This window comes from Manihot esculenta, chromosome 6 (genome assembly GCF_001659605.2).
Source record: "Manihot esculenta cultivar AM560-2 chromosome 6, M.esculenta_v8, whole genome shotgun sequence".
NCBI classification, from domain to species: domain Eukaryota; kingdom Viridiplantae; phylum Streptophyta; class Magnoliopsida; order Malpighiales; family Euphorbiaceae; genus Manihot; species Manihot esculenta.
In genome coordinates, this window is record NC_035166.2 from 24031534 (window position 1) to 24047336 (window position 15803).

General features: G+C 33.7%; 2 protein-coding genes across 2 annotated transcripts; both read left to right on the forward strand.

The window, feature by feature from the left end:
* Positions 1-1688: 1688 nt before the first annotated feature.
* Positions 1689-8071, forward strand: LOC110617113 (galactinol--sucrose galactosyltransferase). The gene is made up of 5 exons (XM_021759723.2): positions 1689-2096; positions 3217-4142; positions 6676-6853; positions 6951-7318; positions 7412-8071. The coding sequence occupies exons 1-5, from the start codon at positions 1784-1786 to the stop codon at positions 7970-7972; spliced, it is 2346 nt and encodes a 781-aa protein (XP_021615415.1). The 5' UTR covers positions 1689-1783; the 3' UTR covers positions 7973-8071.
* A 1011-nt stretch (positions 8072-9082) lies between these two features.
* Positions 9083-13254, forward strand: LOC110617451 (proline-rich receptor-like protein kinase PERK10). The gene is made up of 3 exons (XM_021760218.2): positions 9083-9442; positions 9974-10246; positions 11934-13254. The coding sequence occupies exons 1-3, from the start codon at positions 9260-9262 to the stop codon at positions 13029-13031; spliced, it is 1554 nt and encodes a 517-aa protein (XP_021615910.1). The 5' UTR covers positions 9083-9259; the 3' UTR covers positions 13032-13254.
* Positions 13255-15803: the final 2549 nt, after the last annotated feature.

The following is a 15803-nucleotide window of genomic DNA, read 5'->3' on the forward strand; positions in this document are numbered from 1 at the left end:
GGTAAAAAGCAAAGATGAGATTGAGCAATTAATCTGCAAGGGAGATTAAAGCTAGTTGCACAAGGGAGGAGAAAAAGAAAATTCTCCGAGAGCTCCTTATTTTTACGTGTTTCAAAGCCCCCAATCACCAGTATTTGAATGGAGAGCCATACATCCAACGTTGTCTGTACCTTAGAAACTTCAACAGTGTCGTTGCCAAATCGGAAATCAAACTGTAAGCCTTTGCCAATATCACTGGAGTCCCGATCCTAAGAATTAGAGAGGAAAAAAAGGGGGAAAAACTAAATCATATATTAATTGTTTGAGCGTCTCTTGTTCTAGAGCAGATGGAAAATCAAGAATCACAATTCCACAAGACATGAACCACCAGAATTTTAAATTATAGTTACAGAACCACCACTGTCAAAAAGGAAAGGCCTTGATGCTCAGTAGAAGGAAAGAAAACAGCTTTAAGGTAGAAACCGGGCAGTAGCGTGGAAGTAGAAGTTTCATTCCACACAAATGAAGAATCGTCTCTCTCCTTCTCTATCGCTTCAAACCTCTTTTTATTAAAGTTATTATTATATTTATATCATAAAATCAAAATATGGACAACTTCACTTTTACATGCTACAATTAATTAGAAACATCCACATTTTATTAATTCTGATATTTGTCATTTATAAAACTTTAAACAAGTTAATTTTTAAAGTGAATTTTAATTAATGATATCAGAGTGTTATCAATTAGTATTGATTTTTTATAAATTATAATTAAATATTTGATCGGAAAATGTGTTAATAGTGTGTGATTTTCCTTTTTTATTTTTATTTTTATTTTGTAGTTGTTAAAAAGAATCAATTAGTTATTATTAAAACAAAAGAAATTACAAACAATTAATTTGCTATTTCTTTTAATTCATCTTACAATATTAACAACAAGAAGCACTAGAAGATTCAGCGGTAATTGGTCGCAAAACGTTATGCCCCCTGACTCATCCCTTTGTCCCTTCCTTTATTGAGGATTGAGGTGGCATCTGCGGTGAGCTTAGGTGGTGTTCTTTTTTTGTCCCTCACATACAAGGAAAACTAAATAAGGTTCCCATTGTAGAAGGTTCCCGTTCATCGATATACTCGGGAACCTTCTACAACCGTCCTTATATTATAATGCGGTGTATCAATTTAATAAAACACTAGAACCTTCTTTTATTTTCTTATATATATACTTTATAAATTTCTACATTAATTCATTCTATTAATTAATTCCCTCACCATTTATTTTTCATTTTACTTGAAATTAATTGGTTCACATGCTCTTATGTAGAATCTTACATTTTTTAAAAATAAATTATATATTTATATGAGTGAAGATATTAATATATATATAATACTTTATAATTTGGAAATTTTATTAATTCCTATTTATCAACTGATCATTAGACCAACACATGGCATTTTGTTCCTTAAAGCACGTGAAAACTTAAAAGCAAATTGCATATAAAACCTCCATAATTTGGTCTAAGACTTTCTAATTAACTTCATGTACTATAACCGTAATACGATTTTAAGAAATTTTTATACGACACTCAATTAGATTAATAAATAAATTAAAATTATGCTAAATCTCACATTTAATCATAATATATATAAGAAAATTTTCAATAATCTCAAACTTAATCTCTATATATACGCCTCTGCTCTGCTTTCACGCACTCATCACATTAACCAAATCACACACACAAACAAAACAGCTTCCCTCATTCCCTCCTCTTCTCCCCCTACAAAACCTCTCCATTTAAGCTTCCATGGCTCCAAGCTTAACCAAGAGTGCCCTTGAGGTTATGGGGGTTCTGGATGGTCATCAGCAATCATCCTCTATAATTCTTGACGTATCAACTTTTCTTGCTAATGGCCATCCCATTCTTACTCAAGTCCCTACAAGCATTATTGCCACGCCATCACCATTTTGCTCCACAAACAAGTCCAAGGATATGGAAGGTTGCTTTGTGGGTTTCGACGCAGACTTGCCGAAAAGCCACCACGTCATGCCCATTGGCAAGCTCAAGGGCATAAGATTCATGAGCATATTCAGGTTCAAAGTCTGGTGGACCACTCACTGTTGATGGGAGCGGGTATTAAGCGGAAACAACCCAGATCCGAAACACATATCAAGGGAAACTAAAAACATAAATATTAACTGACCTCTTGAAGCGCAGAATCGCTCACCGGTCTTTGTTCCTAAGATCTTGGAGTCACCCACGATCTTCTGCAGTAACCCTAGCTATCTCTCTAGAAAGTTTTTCTGAGTGGGCAGAAAAGAATAACGCAAGCGTCTTTTCAATTTAGGGTTTTTCTTATTTATATTCTTCAAAACGTATTTTCCATAGGAAAATAACATTTAATATAAATAAATAAATAATAAATTATTTTATTAAAATAATTATCAATTACTTAAATAAAATAATCCATTTATTATTTAAATAAAAATCCTATTATTCCAAACAACTAGGGTACTACAGGGACCGCAGGAATAAAATAAATTAGGCCACTAATTACAATAAGAACCTATGTAGGACCAACATATTCTTATTATAATTAATCAAGAATTATACCACTAAAAATTCATGATTGAACTCCTTATTTATTTTACAATTCCACAACATAATAATATTATGTTCTCCATGTTAAGATTACTGATGCTGTTATTTAAATAACTCACTGACAATTTATTTAAATAACAATACAACTTTAAGATTGTCGCTCAACTTATTTCATGTGTCGGATTCAAAATCCACCTGCAGGGTTTACACAATGAAACCTTATAAGCATACTTAAAGTGCATCATCAATCTCTAAATCGAGACATGGATTCCATCATTAATTAATATTTCACAAACACAAATTATCTTTGCCCAATCCACCGAGAATATTATTCCAATAATGAAACTCACCCTTTAATGAATCAAAGCACAAGATAACAAATGCTTGCTCATATTAAATTAAATCAAGATTAAGAACATAAACTATATTTCTAATGTCCTAGAGAATATGTTTAATAGCCAGTATAAACATCCATTCTCTATTTGGTCCAATTAGATACATACAAAATGTACTAATCACAATTATTGATCATATGCTGAAAACCAATTTATTTAATGCAAAAATCTAATTAAATACATAGATATAATTGTCAATAGAAAAACATAAAAACTATACTATTACATTTACATGGTTAATAGTATATCTCTATCATCACTGGATCGGCAACAGCGGGAAAGACGTGGAGCATGAGACCCAGATGATGATATTGGACAAAAATGACTCAGGCCGCCCCTACGTTCTTCTGCTTCCACTCATTGAAGGTCCCTTTAGGGCTTCTCTTCAACCCGGGGCCGATGACTACGTGGACATCTGTGTTGAGAGTGGGTCCACCAAAGTCTGTGAGTCCAGTTTCAGGAGTTGCCTATACATGCACGTCGGCGACGATCCTTATAGCCTAGTGAAGGAGGCGATGAAGGTGATAGGGGTCCATTTGGGCACCTTTAAGCTCCTAGAAGAGAAAACCCCACCAGGTATAGTCGACAAATTTGGCTGGTGCACTTGGGGTGCATTTTATCTTAACGTACACCCAAAAGGTGTATGGGAAGGAGTGAAGGGCCTAGTGGAGGGTGGATGCCCTCCAGGGATGGTCCTTATAGATGATGGGTGGCAATCTATATGCCATGACGATGAACCCATCACCGAAGAAGGCATGAACAGAACGGCAGCCGGAGAACAAATGCCATGTAGATTAATAAAATTCGAAGAGAACTATAAATTCAGGGACTATGGAAGTCCGAAGAGAGCCTCTAAGAAGGGTATGGGAGCCTTTATCAAAGACCTTAAAGAAGAGTTTGAGAGCGTAGAGGATGTGTACGTATGGCATGCTCTTTGTGGATATTGGGGTGGGATTAGGCCTAATATGCAAGGAATGCCGGAAGCTAGGGTGGTTACTCCGAGATTGTCACAGGGCTTGCGAATGACGATGGAAGATCTTGCGGTGGATAAGATCGTGAAAAGTGGAGTAGGATTGGTACCACCAAACCTGGCCCACCAATTGTACGAGGGACTTCACTCGCATCTTCAGTCTGTGGGAGTTGATGGCGTCAAGGTTGATGTCATTCATGTAAGTTCTGGAAACCTCCATCTTATTATTATTATTTTTTTAAATGGTCTCTCACGAGCATAGCGACCCGCAGTAAAGAAATCATCTTAATGGTCGATATGTATTTTTAATTTTATATTTTATTTAATAACTTCTGAATTTAAAACTCGCAGTTCTAGATACGGCTATAGTGAAAGCTAAAAGTCAATTGGGCAAACAAAAAGAAAAATCTAAAAGTCAATTAATTTTTATTCAATAATTTTAAATTACAAAAGGTACTAGTAAAATAGAACTATTACTATAAAATTTCAATTTTATTTTTATAAAAATAGAGTATAATTAATAAAATTTAAAATATAACAAACAATATTTATAATTAATTTTTATTTTTTTAATAAATTATCTATAATATAATTAATTTGTGTTTAATTATTATAATATTTATAAATTTAAATATTAAATAAATTATATAATTTTAGTTTAACTATTCAATAAATAAATATTAATTAGTATAGAAATATAAATAGAGAAAATTATTTTTTAGTCCCTGAAGTTTAACGTAATTAATATTTCTGTCTCTTTATTTTGACGACCCAACATTTAAGTCTCTCTCTTTTTCTTCCGTCCAAATTTATAGTTTTTATGTCCAAAATAGTCGTTTGGGACACGTGAATTGACAAAATTGACCCTCACTAAAAGTTTTACTATTTTAAAATCACGAAACCCAAACCCAATGCCTCTTCACTGTAGATTCTTCTTTTTCATCATACTATTTCTCCAAACTCTCCATCTCCAAATCACTACTCTTACTTCTTAAGTCAGCCTCCTCACTATAACTCTTACCCCTTTTGTAATAAATCTCTCTCTATTTTTGCAAGAGCTCACTCTCTCATCTCTCTATTACTCTCCAAGAAAAGAACATGTAACTCTCAAATAATGCTTTAGAAATTCTAAGACTTAGAATCCCACCTTATGAATGGTGGTGATGGTGGTAATGGTGCTGATCGGGGAAGTAGTGGAAGATTTGGAAAGAGAAGTTAACGATGGACTTTTGCTGTTTGCTTGTTTGCTTGCTGCAAATATTTTAGAGGAAAAAGGGAGAAAGATATGAGAGAAGAAAGATGAAAAAGAGAAAAAAAAGAAAAGAAAATCAACAATACCAAAAGGAAACAGAGAAGATATGAGGGAGAATAAAGATGGAAAAGAGAGAAAAAAAAAAGGAAATAGAGAAATTATGAAAGATAAGAAAGGTAGAGGGTTTCACGTTGAGAGGGTTTTAACAAGTTCATTAAGGTATTTTTGAAAAAAAATTTCACCTTTCATATTTGACTCTTTGACCAAACGGCTATTTTGAATAGAAGAATTATGAATTTAGACAGAATAAAAAGTGAGTAACTTAAGTGTTGGTTCGCTAAAATAGAGGGATAAAAGTGTTAATTACGTTAAATTTTAGAAACTAAAAAGTAATTTTTCCATATAAATATATAACCAACCATTTTTTTTCTAACAAATCATGTAATATTTTGATACAAATATTTCAGATAATTTATTTGCATAAAAAAATCTTAAATATTATATTTCATTCGTACTTAGAAATTTCAAAGATGTTTTATTAAAATCAATATGCTAATTGATTTATTGAAAGAACAATAAATATATAAGATAATTATTTAACTATATTAATTAGATAATAGAATATTTATATTAAAAGATCGTGAATAATTGTGAAATGGTCTAAAATTAAGCAAGAGGACGTGAAATGTATTTGTAAACTACTTCTCCGTTTACTTATGAAAAATATTTTTTTTTAAAAAAAATGTTTTATAAAAAATATTTTATTGATTTATTTTATATTATTTAATTTTAATTTAAAAATAAAATATATTTAAATATAAATTTCTGTGAAAAATGAGTTTCTCTTAAAAATAAAATCATTTTTTATTAAAATAGTTTAATTTTTTTAATCAGACAAATATTTTTTATTAACTAAATTTCAAATGCTTCAAATCAGAAAATATAGAAAATGTTTTCTGAAAAATATTTTTTAAATATAGAAAATATTTTCTGAAAAATATTTTTTTAAATAAATGGAGCCTAAAATATAAATATTTTAAATTAAAGTTGAATAGAAGAAGATAGGGGTGAGGAAAATATATTTCTTTTAAGAGGACATTGGGACTTGGGAGTAGTTTGTCAATTTTAGTAGCTTTTTTTTTTTTTAATCCTTGCCATACATATCGATCATGCCATTCTGTGAGAACCAACTCTCTTTTTCGTCTTTCAACAGAAAAAAAATCTGATTTCCGTCATTCTATTAGTTACAAATCCTGCCCTTCTGTTTGGATAATAGGAAAAAGGATCAAAAAATGAAATTAATAGACAAATATTGGGACCAGGAGGCAGGATTAATGGACCTCGCTCAACCTTCTAGTGTCCTTTCATTTTTAACAGTAACATTATTATCTTCTTTAGTTGCATTTTCTTAATTACTCATAGCTCTGAAATCCCACTTTGATATTAGAGTTTTAATAGAGAAATTAATGTGTTGATGCAGTTGTTAGAAATGCTGTCAGAGGAATTTGGTGGTAGAGTTGAGCTTCCTAAAGCTTATTACAAAGCACTAACTGCTTCTGTGAGGAAACATTTCAAAGGAAATGGCGTATTTGCTAGCATGGAGCACTGCAATGACTTTATGTTCCTTGGAACTGAAGCCATAGCCCTTGGGCGAGTTGGTATATTTTATGTCTTTCAAGTTCATTGAAACAATTTTCTTTAAAGAAAAGAAAGCGAGAAAAAGTGAAAAGATTAATTTGATTAATGACCATGCAGGGGATGATTTTTGGTGCACTGATCCCTCAGGAGATCCAAAAGGGACGTATTGGCTTCAAGGGTGTCATATGGTGAACTGTGCCTACAATAGCTTGTGGATGGGAAATTTCATACTCCCAGATTGGGACATGTTCCAAACAACTCACCCTTGTGCCGAATTCCATGCTGCATCAAGGGCTATATCTGGAGGACCAGTTTATGTGAGCGATTCTGTCGGCAACCACAACTTCAAGTTGCTTAAGAGGCTTGTCTTGCCTGATGGCTCTATTTTGCGCTGCCAGTCTTATGCACTTCCTACCAGAGACTGCCTGTTTGAAGACCCATTGCATGATGGCAAAACCATGCTCAAGATTTGGAACCTTAACAAAGTAAGACATCTACTGATAAAGAAATAGAGAACCTCCCAAATTTTCTGCACATTTCCTTACAGTAACTTCTTTTTATTTATTTGTTTGTAACAGTATACTGGAGTGCTGGGACTCTTCAACTGTCAAGGAGGAGGTTGGTGTCCTGTGTCCCGGAGAAACAAAAGTGCCGATCAATTTTCACGCTCTGTGACCTGCCTAGCAAGTCCTAAAGATATTGAATGGATCCATGGAAAGAACCCAATATCTATCGAAGGAGTGAGAGCGTTTGCGATCTATATTCTCCAGGAAAAGAAACTGAAGCTTCTCAAGTCTTTGGAGAGCATAGAGATTTCACTTGAACCATATAATTATGAGCTGCTTATAGTTTCTCCTGTGACAATGTTACCCAGAAGACTAGTCCAGTTTGCTCCCATTGGACTCGTGAACATGCTTAATTCTGGTGGTGCGATCCAGTCTCTGGCCGTTGATGACAAAAATTTGGTGAGAGTTGGGGTTAAGGGAAGAGGAGAAATGCGGGTGTTTGCAACAGAGAAGCCAATGGCTTGCAAAATAGATGGGGTAGATGTTGAGTTTAGCTATGATGATCAAATGGTGATAATTCAAGTTCCATGGCCTAAATCTTCAAGATTGTCTGTAATCGAGTACTCATTTTAGAGTTTTTTTTTTTTTTTTTAAACTCATTTTACATTGCTTTTTGTCATTTGGATTTCCAACTGTTAATAATTTCCTTTCGTTTGCAAAGGAAGATATATTTAAAATAAAAATTGATAAAATCACAATATTTTTTTTTTATTTTTCTTTAAAATTATGAGTTTGGATATTCTAATATTATAACATTGAATAAAAAATAATAAAAGCCTCAAATTTCACATACAATGCATTTTTTAAGTAACGTTTAGGTTAAGTTTTACATACAATTGATAAGGGATAGGTATTTAAATATTTTGATGAATTTGTTTGATATTTTTATTAGTTTCGAAATAAAATAAAATAAAATTTATTTCCCACTTTCCATTTTCCTTCCATCTAAAGCTTTCCAAGCAAAGGGCTGATGTCCATGGCATTCGTTTATCACGTGACAACACTGGAACTCTTTTTTAAAATCATGAGATTTTGAATTTAAATATTTGTTTGAGTTAAATAAAAATAAATGAACTAAACATTCTTTTTTTCTATACTGTTAATTTTTTTTCTTGTTTTTATATTTTCCAAAATTAACTATTATTTACAAATTATTCAGTTAAAAAATGCATATATAGTGTAAAATTATTTCAAATATTAATTAATTTATTTTAATATTAAATATCTATATTCTATTTAATCAAGACTAAAATAAGTATATTAATTTGCAGGTGGACTGAATCATGATTTTATCAAAATTCACTATTTAATCATATATAAAAAAAATTTAATTTTAAATATATATATATATTTTTTTAAATAAAAATAAAAAATTAGAGATTTAAAAAAATAAAATATAATATCTTTTAGATTTACGTAAATATCCTTATCGCCAGATTTATGAGTGCATATTTATTTACTCTATTTAATATCTTTAATTTTAATTAATTATTTATTTTTTTTATAATTTTTAATATTCATAATTTAACGCATATGATCAATGTTAAATAAATCAATGATATTTTATTTGTAGAAAAATATTAAAGAGTTTAAAATTTCAAAATATCATATAGTTTAATTGAGTGATTTCTAATTAGATAATTTATCCTCCTTAAAGATAAAAACTGATATCACAAACAAAACATTGAGATGAAAATCCATTGACAAAAAGGAAAAACGAAAGGATAAAATCCCAGATTAAGGGCTGCGGAGCAATTGAGCTAAACGGTAGCTTGGGACTTAAAACTCCCGATAATTCTGTGTCGGGACAATTCTCGTACTTGTGATTTACCGAGTTCGGAATCCAATACTGAAAAACAGATGAATTCCTCCAAGTACATGGATAAGCAAATCACCGACCTCTCCAAAACCCCTATTCGCACTTTCTTAGACGACGAAGATGATGATGAAGAAGAAGAAGATCATCTAGATCAGGGCTTCGACTTCTACCCCATTCGCTCCGTACATTCCCATGCTAAGATTCCCGATGGGATCCACCTCAGTGTATCATTCCCTCTTCAGTTCCCTCCCTCTCTTATTCTCTAGCTTTGATTTTTGTTCTTTTTCACCTCTGTTGTTTTTGTCCAGGAAATGGTGGAAATTGCAAGAAACTGAGACTGGTTTTTGAAAATTTTACATTTAAAAATGCACATAACAAGACACCCTTTAATTTCTTGAATTTCCATCACTGGGTATTCAATGAAGATCCAAACTTTATGGTGTGTTGTTTAGAGCGTTAATTTTTATTTACTAGATAGTTGGATTTATCTTGCTTCCAGTTGATTTTGGTTTTGGGCATGATATTGTAGTGTTTCTTTTTATTTAGCCGGATTTCAATCAAGTTTCCATGTTGTGAAGTTGATCTTAATTATTAGCGAATCTCCAATATCTTTTGTTGGACTACTGTTATTAGAACGAAATTGGTCCATTAGTTTGGATACCAATAATCTGCTGTATATATATATTCAAGAAGTATACTGTATGTTTTAGGTGTTTGAATAGTTGTTTAGGTGTTGCTTGGATGATAACTTACAGGGTTGGAGTTCGGACCAACATTCTACAAAATTCTCTGGTGAAAAAGCTGGGAGTTTCAGCAATGCAGAATTGATTTCCAGGATAGATCAAAAGTTGAAGGAACATGCTGATGTTTTGCTACACTCAGTGGAGTGTCTCAGTGCACGACTATCTCAAATGGAAAGTAGAACGCGGCAAGTAGAAAACAACTTTGATGATTTAAAGGAATCAATTGAATTTAATCATGGAAGAACTGACAGAAAGCTAAAGGAGCTAGAGAACATTCTAATTGAGGTATGGTTTTGAATTTTTTACAATTTAATGGTTTGTTTTGGCCTTTATCCCCAATTTGTTGTTGGAATATGTATGGGCCACTGTGATATTAGTATGTTGAATGAGGTACAAAACAACAACTTGTTGATGTTGGACATATTCCTTGTGTTTGTGTGCTAAGTTAGCCTTGGAAAGAAATGGGGATTTTGGGTATGGAATTAGAGAAAAAAGAACCTAAATTTTAGATTGAATTGGGATTAGACTCTTGGCTAGATAGTGATTCAGGGTATGTTGGCTGGAAGCGCTGAACCAGGTTGCAGTTTTTTCTGTCAGTAGTAAAGTTATACTTCCTCCCTTCTCTGGGGGATACTCAGTTAAAATGAAAAGACTGGATGTGTGGAAGGGTTAAAGTGTTTTGATGTATACTCGTGGTGCCTATTTGAGGTCAGCTTGGTTGCTGTCTGTGCTCATTGAACAACAATACCATTTTAAGTATGTTTAGTGCTACAGAAAGGTGTTTAGCGAAAGTTCTAAAAGTATAAATGTTTATTGACATAATTAAATTTATTAAATTCATCATGAAGCCTACACTTAACTCACTAAGAGAAGCTTAATACTGACAATTATGTGCAGCACATCTATTGCATGGCTAGATAAAATATTCTTGATTTGAAAAGATTCAGTTAGAAAAATAACCCCATAGCAAGAGAAGATGACATTTTGGTCAAGGGGAGCCTGCCAAGGATCAGTTAGAAAAATAAGCACTCGTCACTCATGCCGCTTGTAGTCATGTAGGCTTCAATTCATAGCTGATATAACTTGCCTAGATTTTTATGGTGTGCTGTGTCAAGGACCTTTGTTAATCCTCTACCTTTTGTTGGAAGAACTTAGTTATAACTTGCTTGGAATTTGTACGTTCTTCACAATTAGTAGGAGGTCATGTACTTTTTATTTTCTTAAATTTAATTATTATGAGTTTGCCTTGTGAGAGAGAATAGAAAAATGGTTGCTAGACCATGTAATGCAACTTTTGGTCCCAGATATAATTGAGGTAGTAGAGCAAAAGGGTAGAATGGTTTAGGTGTTATATGAAATTAATGGATCAGTTCACCCAATCCAAGGATAAGAGTTTGGATGTAATTGTTGCACTTTGAGTACCATTTACACCTCATGTGGAACAGTTTGTTTGAGTATCAGAATTTGAGTGCAACCTGTTGTGAAAAAGGTGGAACTGCAATGAGAAAAATAGGGTGGGGGGGAATAAAAAAAATTTCAACTCAGGCAGGATTTTGTATAATAGATACCTTTACCGGGTAGTCTTTAAACACTAGTCACCCTTTTCCAAATAATATATGTTTCAAGTGTGTTAGGTTTTAAACTGTTGCAATCTGCATCTGGGACTCTATGAATCCTACACAAACTTGCCATCCTCTGGTTTGGGAAGGCAATATTTCGAACGGATAAACAACCAACAATTTGTGGTCTTTGTGAAGATTGAGTGCCGGGCCTCACCTGCCCAATTTTCCTTCAAAATTCCCATTTGAATGAGTGATATCTTGAAAAAAGAAAAAAAAAAAAAAAAAGAGAAAGAGAAAGTTCACAATTTTTGTTGAGGCAATTGGGTTAGGCAGTCAACTATTTGATGCCTGTCTGTGCTTGTTAACAGTGATCAAGTAAATGATAAATGCAATTTGCAAATTTCTTGCAGGTCCATGGTGGGATAAAAGATTTGAGGGATAAACAAGAGATAGCAGAGACTCAACTGCAGCTGGCAAAGCTTCGTGTGTCCAAGGATGACGCACAGTTGGAAAAGCAGAACAATGATGTTCAATCTAGTTTGGGAACAGAAGCGTTGTCATCAGTCTCTCAGCAATCCAACCAACAACTTCCAGTCCCAGTTGCTTGTCCACAACAAGTTCTTTCTTTGTCTTCTAATATTAAAAATTTACCTGCTGAGCATCTTCCTCTAACAAAACCTGCAGCTACAGCACCAAAGTATCTCACACCTTCAGCATCTCAACTTCCGACAATTACAGCAACTGCACCACAACTTCCCTCGCAATTGCTTACAAATTTTGTCCCTTCTGTTCCACAGCAAGAATCTCATTACACACTTCCAGTTTGCTCTCCAGGAACCATTCATCAAAAATATGTATTACCAACTCAGCAATCACAGCCACCTTATATTCATCAGCCTTGTCTACCACCATCTCATCTTCCCCCAAATTCACACTTCCCTCAGTTGCCCCATGTGCAGTCGCCTTTCTCCGCGGTGAATCCTCAAGTCCAAAGCCACCATCCTGAAGTTTCTTTTGTGCCATCTCAAGGCATTCACAAATCCTCTCAACCACATGACTGGCCTCTCCCTCCCCAGTTGCTTAATGTTGGTTCTACTGATCTACCCTCAAACTTGCGTTATTCAGAGCGTACTTCTGCAAATACACCACCAGGGGGGTACACTAATATTGTGGACTTTTATCATTATGGTGCTCCTACCCACAGTGGCTCCGCTATGAAACCGGTTCAACCATCACCATCTCCTCCTGCTAGCACTGGTGAAACTAATTTCAGTAAATTGCCAACTGCCCGCATATTACCACGTGCTATTCCAACTGCATCTAGTGTGGACAGTGAATCAAGCTCTGGTGAGGGTGGAAACAGGGCGACTGTTGATAATGTTGTTGACAAGGTTGTTGCTATGGGATTTCGAAGAGACTTGGTGAGAGCAACAGTGAAAAAATTGACAGAGAATGGGCAATCAGTGGACCTGAATACGGTGCTGGATAAGTTGATGAACAGTGGGTAATTGCAGAGTCTTGGATTATGCGTTGGGGTATTATGTTACCTTGACATGCTTTATTTTTATATGTTTTGTATAGAATAGTGAACTTGTAATTTACAAATCCACATCCCTAATTGAGAGGTTTTACACCATTTCATGTTGGTTGCTTTGTAAATTAGATGTTGTAGCCGGCCTGATTTGTTCTTTTGTTTGTGAATGAAAATACTGGTTACGTTGCCTATGGAAATCATCTTTTTTCTTTTTCCTACGAACCCTTTTGGTACCAGTATGCTTACTTCCATGCCTTCCTACGGCATATGAGTTTCATCCGAATGTCAACGTGTCATCTTTTGGAATTCGTTACATTGGGAATGACAATGTTCAAGCTGTAGGGTGTTTTTCAGGGGACTCGTGCTCTGCCACAGGCTCAGGGGGTCGCTTGTTCCTCACGAAACAGGATGTAATAATGCATGAGGGAAGAAAATGGGAAAGAAATGTATGATTATATGTGGAAAACTTCCCGAGGAATGATGAGAGAATGAGTTACAGGGCAATTCTTGTTTGCACTAGGTCTATGTGGGATGTATGTGGACGTTATGAAACTTTAGATGACTCCCACTACTATTTATACTACGAATATGTACACCAGCGCAGACATGTTCCCATTTCCACATAATCACTTCAGGTGCATATGATCTGAAAGCCCATGTCTCATTATTGCCAGATGGATCCAAAAGGTGGTTAGGAATCTTGGGCTCGATCATTGTAGGACTTGAGGGGGGGGCCTTTCTTGGCCTCATTTAATTCTTTCGGATTATGGGCCTCCCATAACAAGGCAACAGTTCTCCAGTTGAACTTCTTGATGAATTGAAAAAAAAAAAAAAATCCAAAAACATAGATTGTGAGGTTTAGCATGAGAAATCCTGTCGGTCCAAGCTACTGTTGGTTTGCCAATGCCCCTATCGATCTTCCACACAAAACAAATCTCTTTTATAGAATTGGCAAGAGGCAGTAGCAATAGGTGAGCTTGCTAGTTTCAATTGACAAACGGTTTCCCATTCAATGACACATCGTGATTGGCCAGATTCCCACTTCAGAATTTAGGACCATCTTCTTAATTGATGCAGCTTCAAGAGACGGTAGAATTCCTAGATGGAGATGGAGGACCACTGTTTTTTTCCTAGGCTGCGTTTGTTCTCAATTATGTGGAAGGGATTACCATCACTGGGCCCTCAACAACTTAAATTCTGGTCCCAATGGCTTCAATGCTACCTCTATCCTTCCTTTTTAATTCCTAGTTCTGATTTTGTGGACCCTTTAAATATTAGTAAAAAAGCTATGTTTTTATTAGAAAGAATTCAATTTTACTAGAAAATAATATACAATTTTTAATTTAGTGCACATTAGGTGACTTAATAACATTATTCTAAACACAAAATTATTTATTTTTGAAGAAGTTGGACACATGTGAATGTATTAAAGTAATTAGACTAATGTTGGAAGACATTCTAATTAAGTTAATTAATGATAAATATATTCTTGCAAGTTTAGAACAAAGCAATAATAATCTATAAATGATGACATGTAATATATATAAAAAAAAGGAGAATATGACACTTTACTGATTCGTTATATCATTTGTCCAAAACGTTGTCGTGTGATTTTTTATTTTTTATTTTTTATTTTTTATTTTATTTAAATATAATTTTTTTCAGTTAAATACTGTTATTAATAATTATTAATAACATCATATATTTTTTTGTATTTTAGAGAATAAGATCTCTAAGAGATCTGCGATGTGTGAGGCAGCCATTAAAAATTTTTTTTCTATTTGATTAAAAATAAATTAATGTCAAGCTCCTTCAAAATTAGGATAATTAATGAAAAAAAAAAATTTCTCTTCTTATACAAAAGGCAATTAAACTAGTAAATCTGTCATCATATATTAGCACCATACTTTACTTTTTTTTCTTCTTTCATTCTTTTTTAATCCACATTAAGAAATACCAGCGTAGTTGTCTTAATATTTGAAGTTTCATTTTCGCTTCAAAGCTTAAGAACATAGTGAATATAGATCTTCCGTTCTTGCTTTTGCTTCTTACTTTTAACTTTCGAGTGATTCTTTTATAATATTCTGCAAACTTCTGGAAATATTTTACTGTTTTCCACTTAATTTCGACAGTTTTCTTTCGCTAAATATCACTGATTTTCATCGGTTCCTGTGAGTTTTTAAATTCCTTTCAAAGTCTCGTACCCATTCTTCAGTACCCTTCCAAATCTTCTCCGTCCAAATTGCACATGTTATGGGTCGACGCACAATTCATACATTTTCCCAAAAGCTTTTATAGTTCTTCAGTACTCTTCCAAATCTTCTCCATTCAAATTGCACATGTTATGGTCGAGGCACTATTCATACATTTTCCCAAAAGCTTTTATAGTTGTCTTCTAGACTTTGGGCTTAACTCCTTCCTTCTGATTTTGTACTGCTCACGTCTATCCAAATTTTGAAAATAGCTATAAACTCTCTTTATTTGCTGCTTTCTTCAAAAAACTCTGTTCCTGTTCCTGTGGCACTGCTTTCCAACCTTTCTTGAGAAGAAAAATGACCATATTAAGAAACGTCTTCACAGTGAAGAACTTGCTGGTGATTTCTCCGGAAATAAATATAAGCTTCATATTGAGACCGTTGTACGAAAATATTGACATAAAGAGAGAACACATGATTGTTGCCGATTCCTTCAGTGAGACAGTGTCTATGCAGAAGGTCTATCTATCTCTATTCTCTTCTTTCTCTTT

Coding starts and splice junctions, on each gene's coding strand:
- LOC110617113 (XM_021759723.2), top strand. CDS start 1,784: ATGGCTCCAAGCTTAACCAAGAGTGCCCTTGAGGTTATGGGGGTTCTG. Junction 2,097..3,216: donor AGTCTGGTGGACCACTCACT/GTTGATGGGAGC, acceptor CATGGTTAATAG/TATATCTCTATCATCACTGG. Junction 7,319..7,411: donor AGATTTGGAACCTTAACAAA/GTAAGACATCTA, acceptor TGTTTGTAACAG/TATACTGGAGTGCTGGGACT.
- LOC110617451 (XM_021760218.2), top strand. CDS start 9,260: ATGAATTCCTCCAAGTACATGGATAAGCAAATCACCGACCTCTCCAAA. Junction 9,443..9,973: donor CCGATGGGATCCACCTCAGT/GTATCATTCCCT, acceptor GATAACTTACAG/GGTTGGAGTTCGGACCAACA. Junction 10,247..11,933: donor TAGAGAACATTCTAATTGAG/GTATGGTTTTGA, acceptor AATTTCTTGCAG/GTCCATGGTGGGATAAAAGA.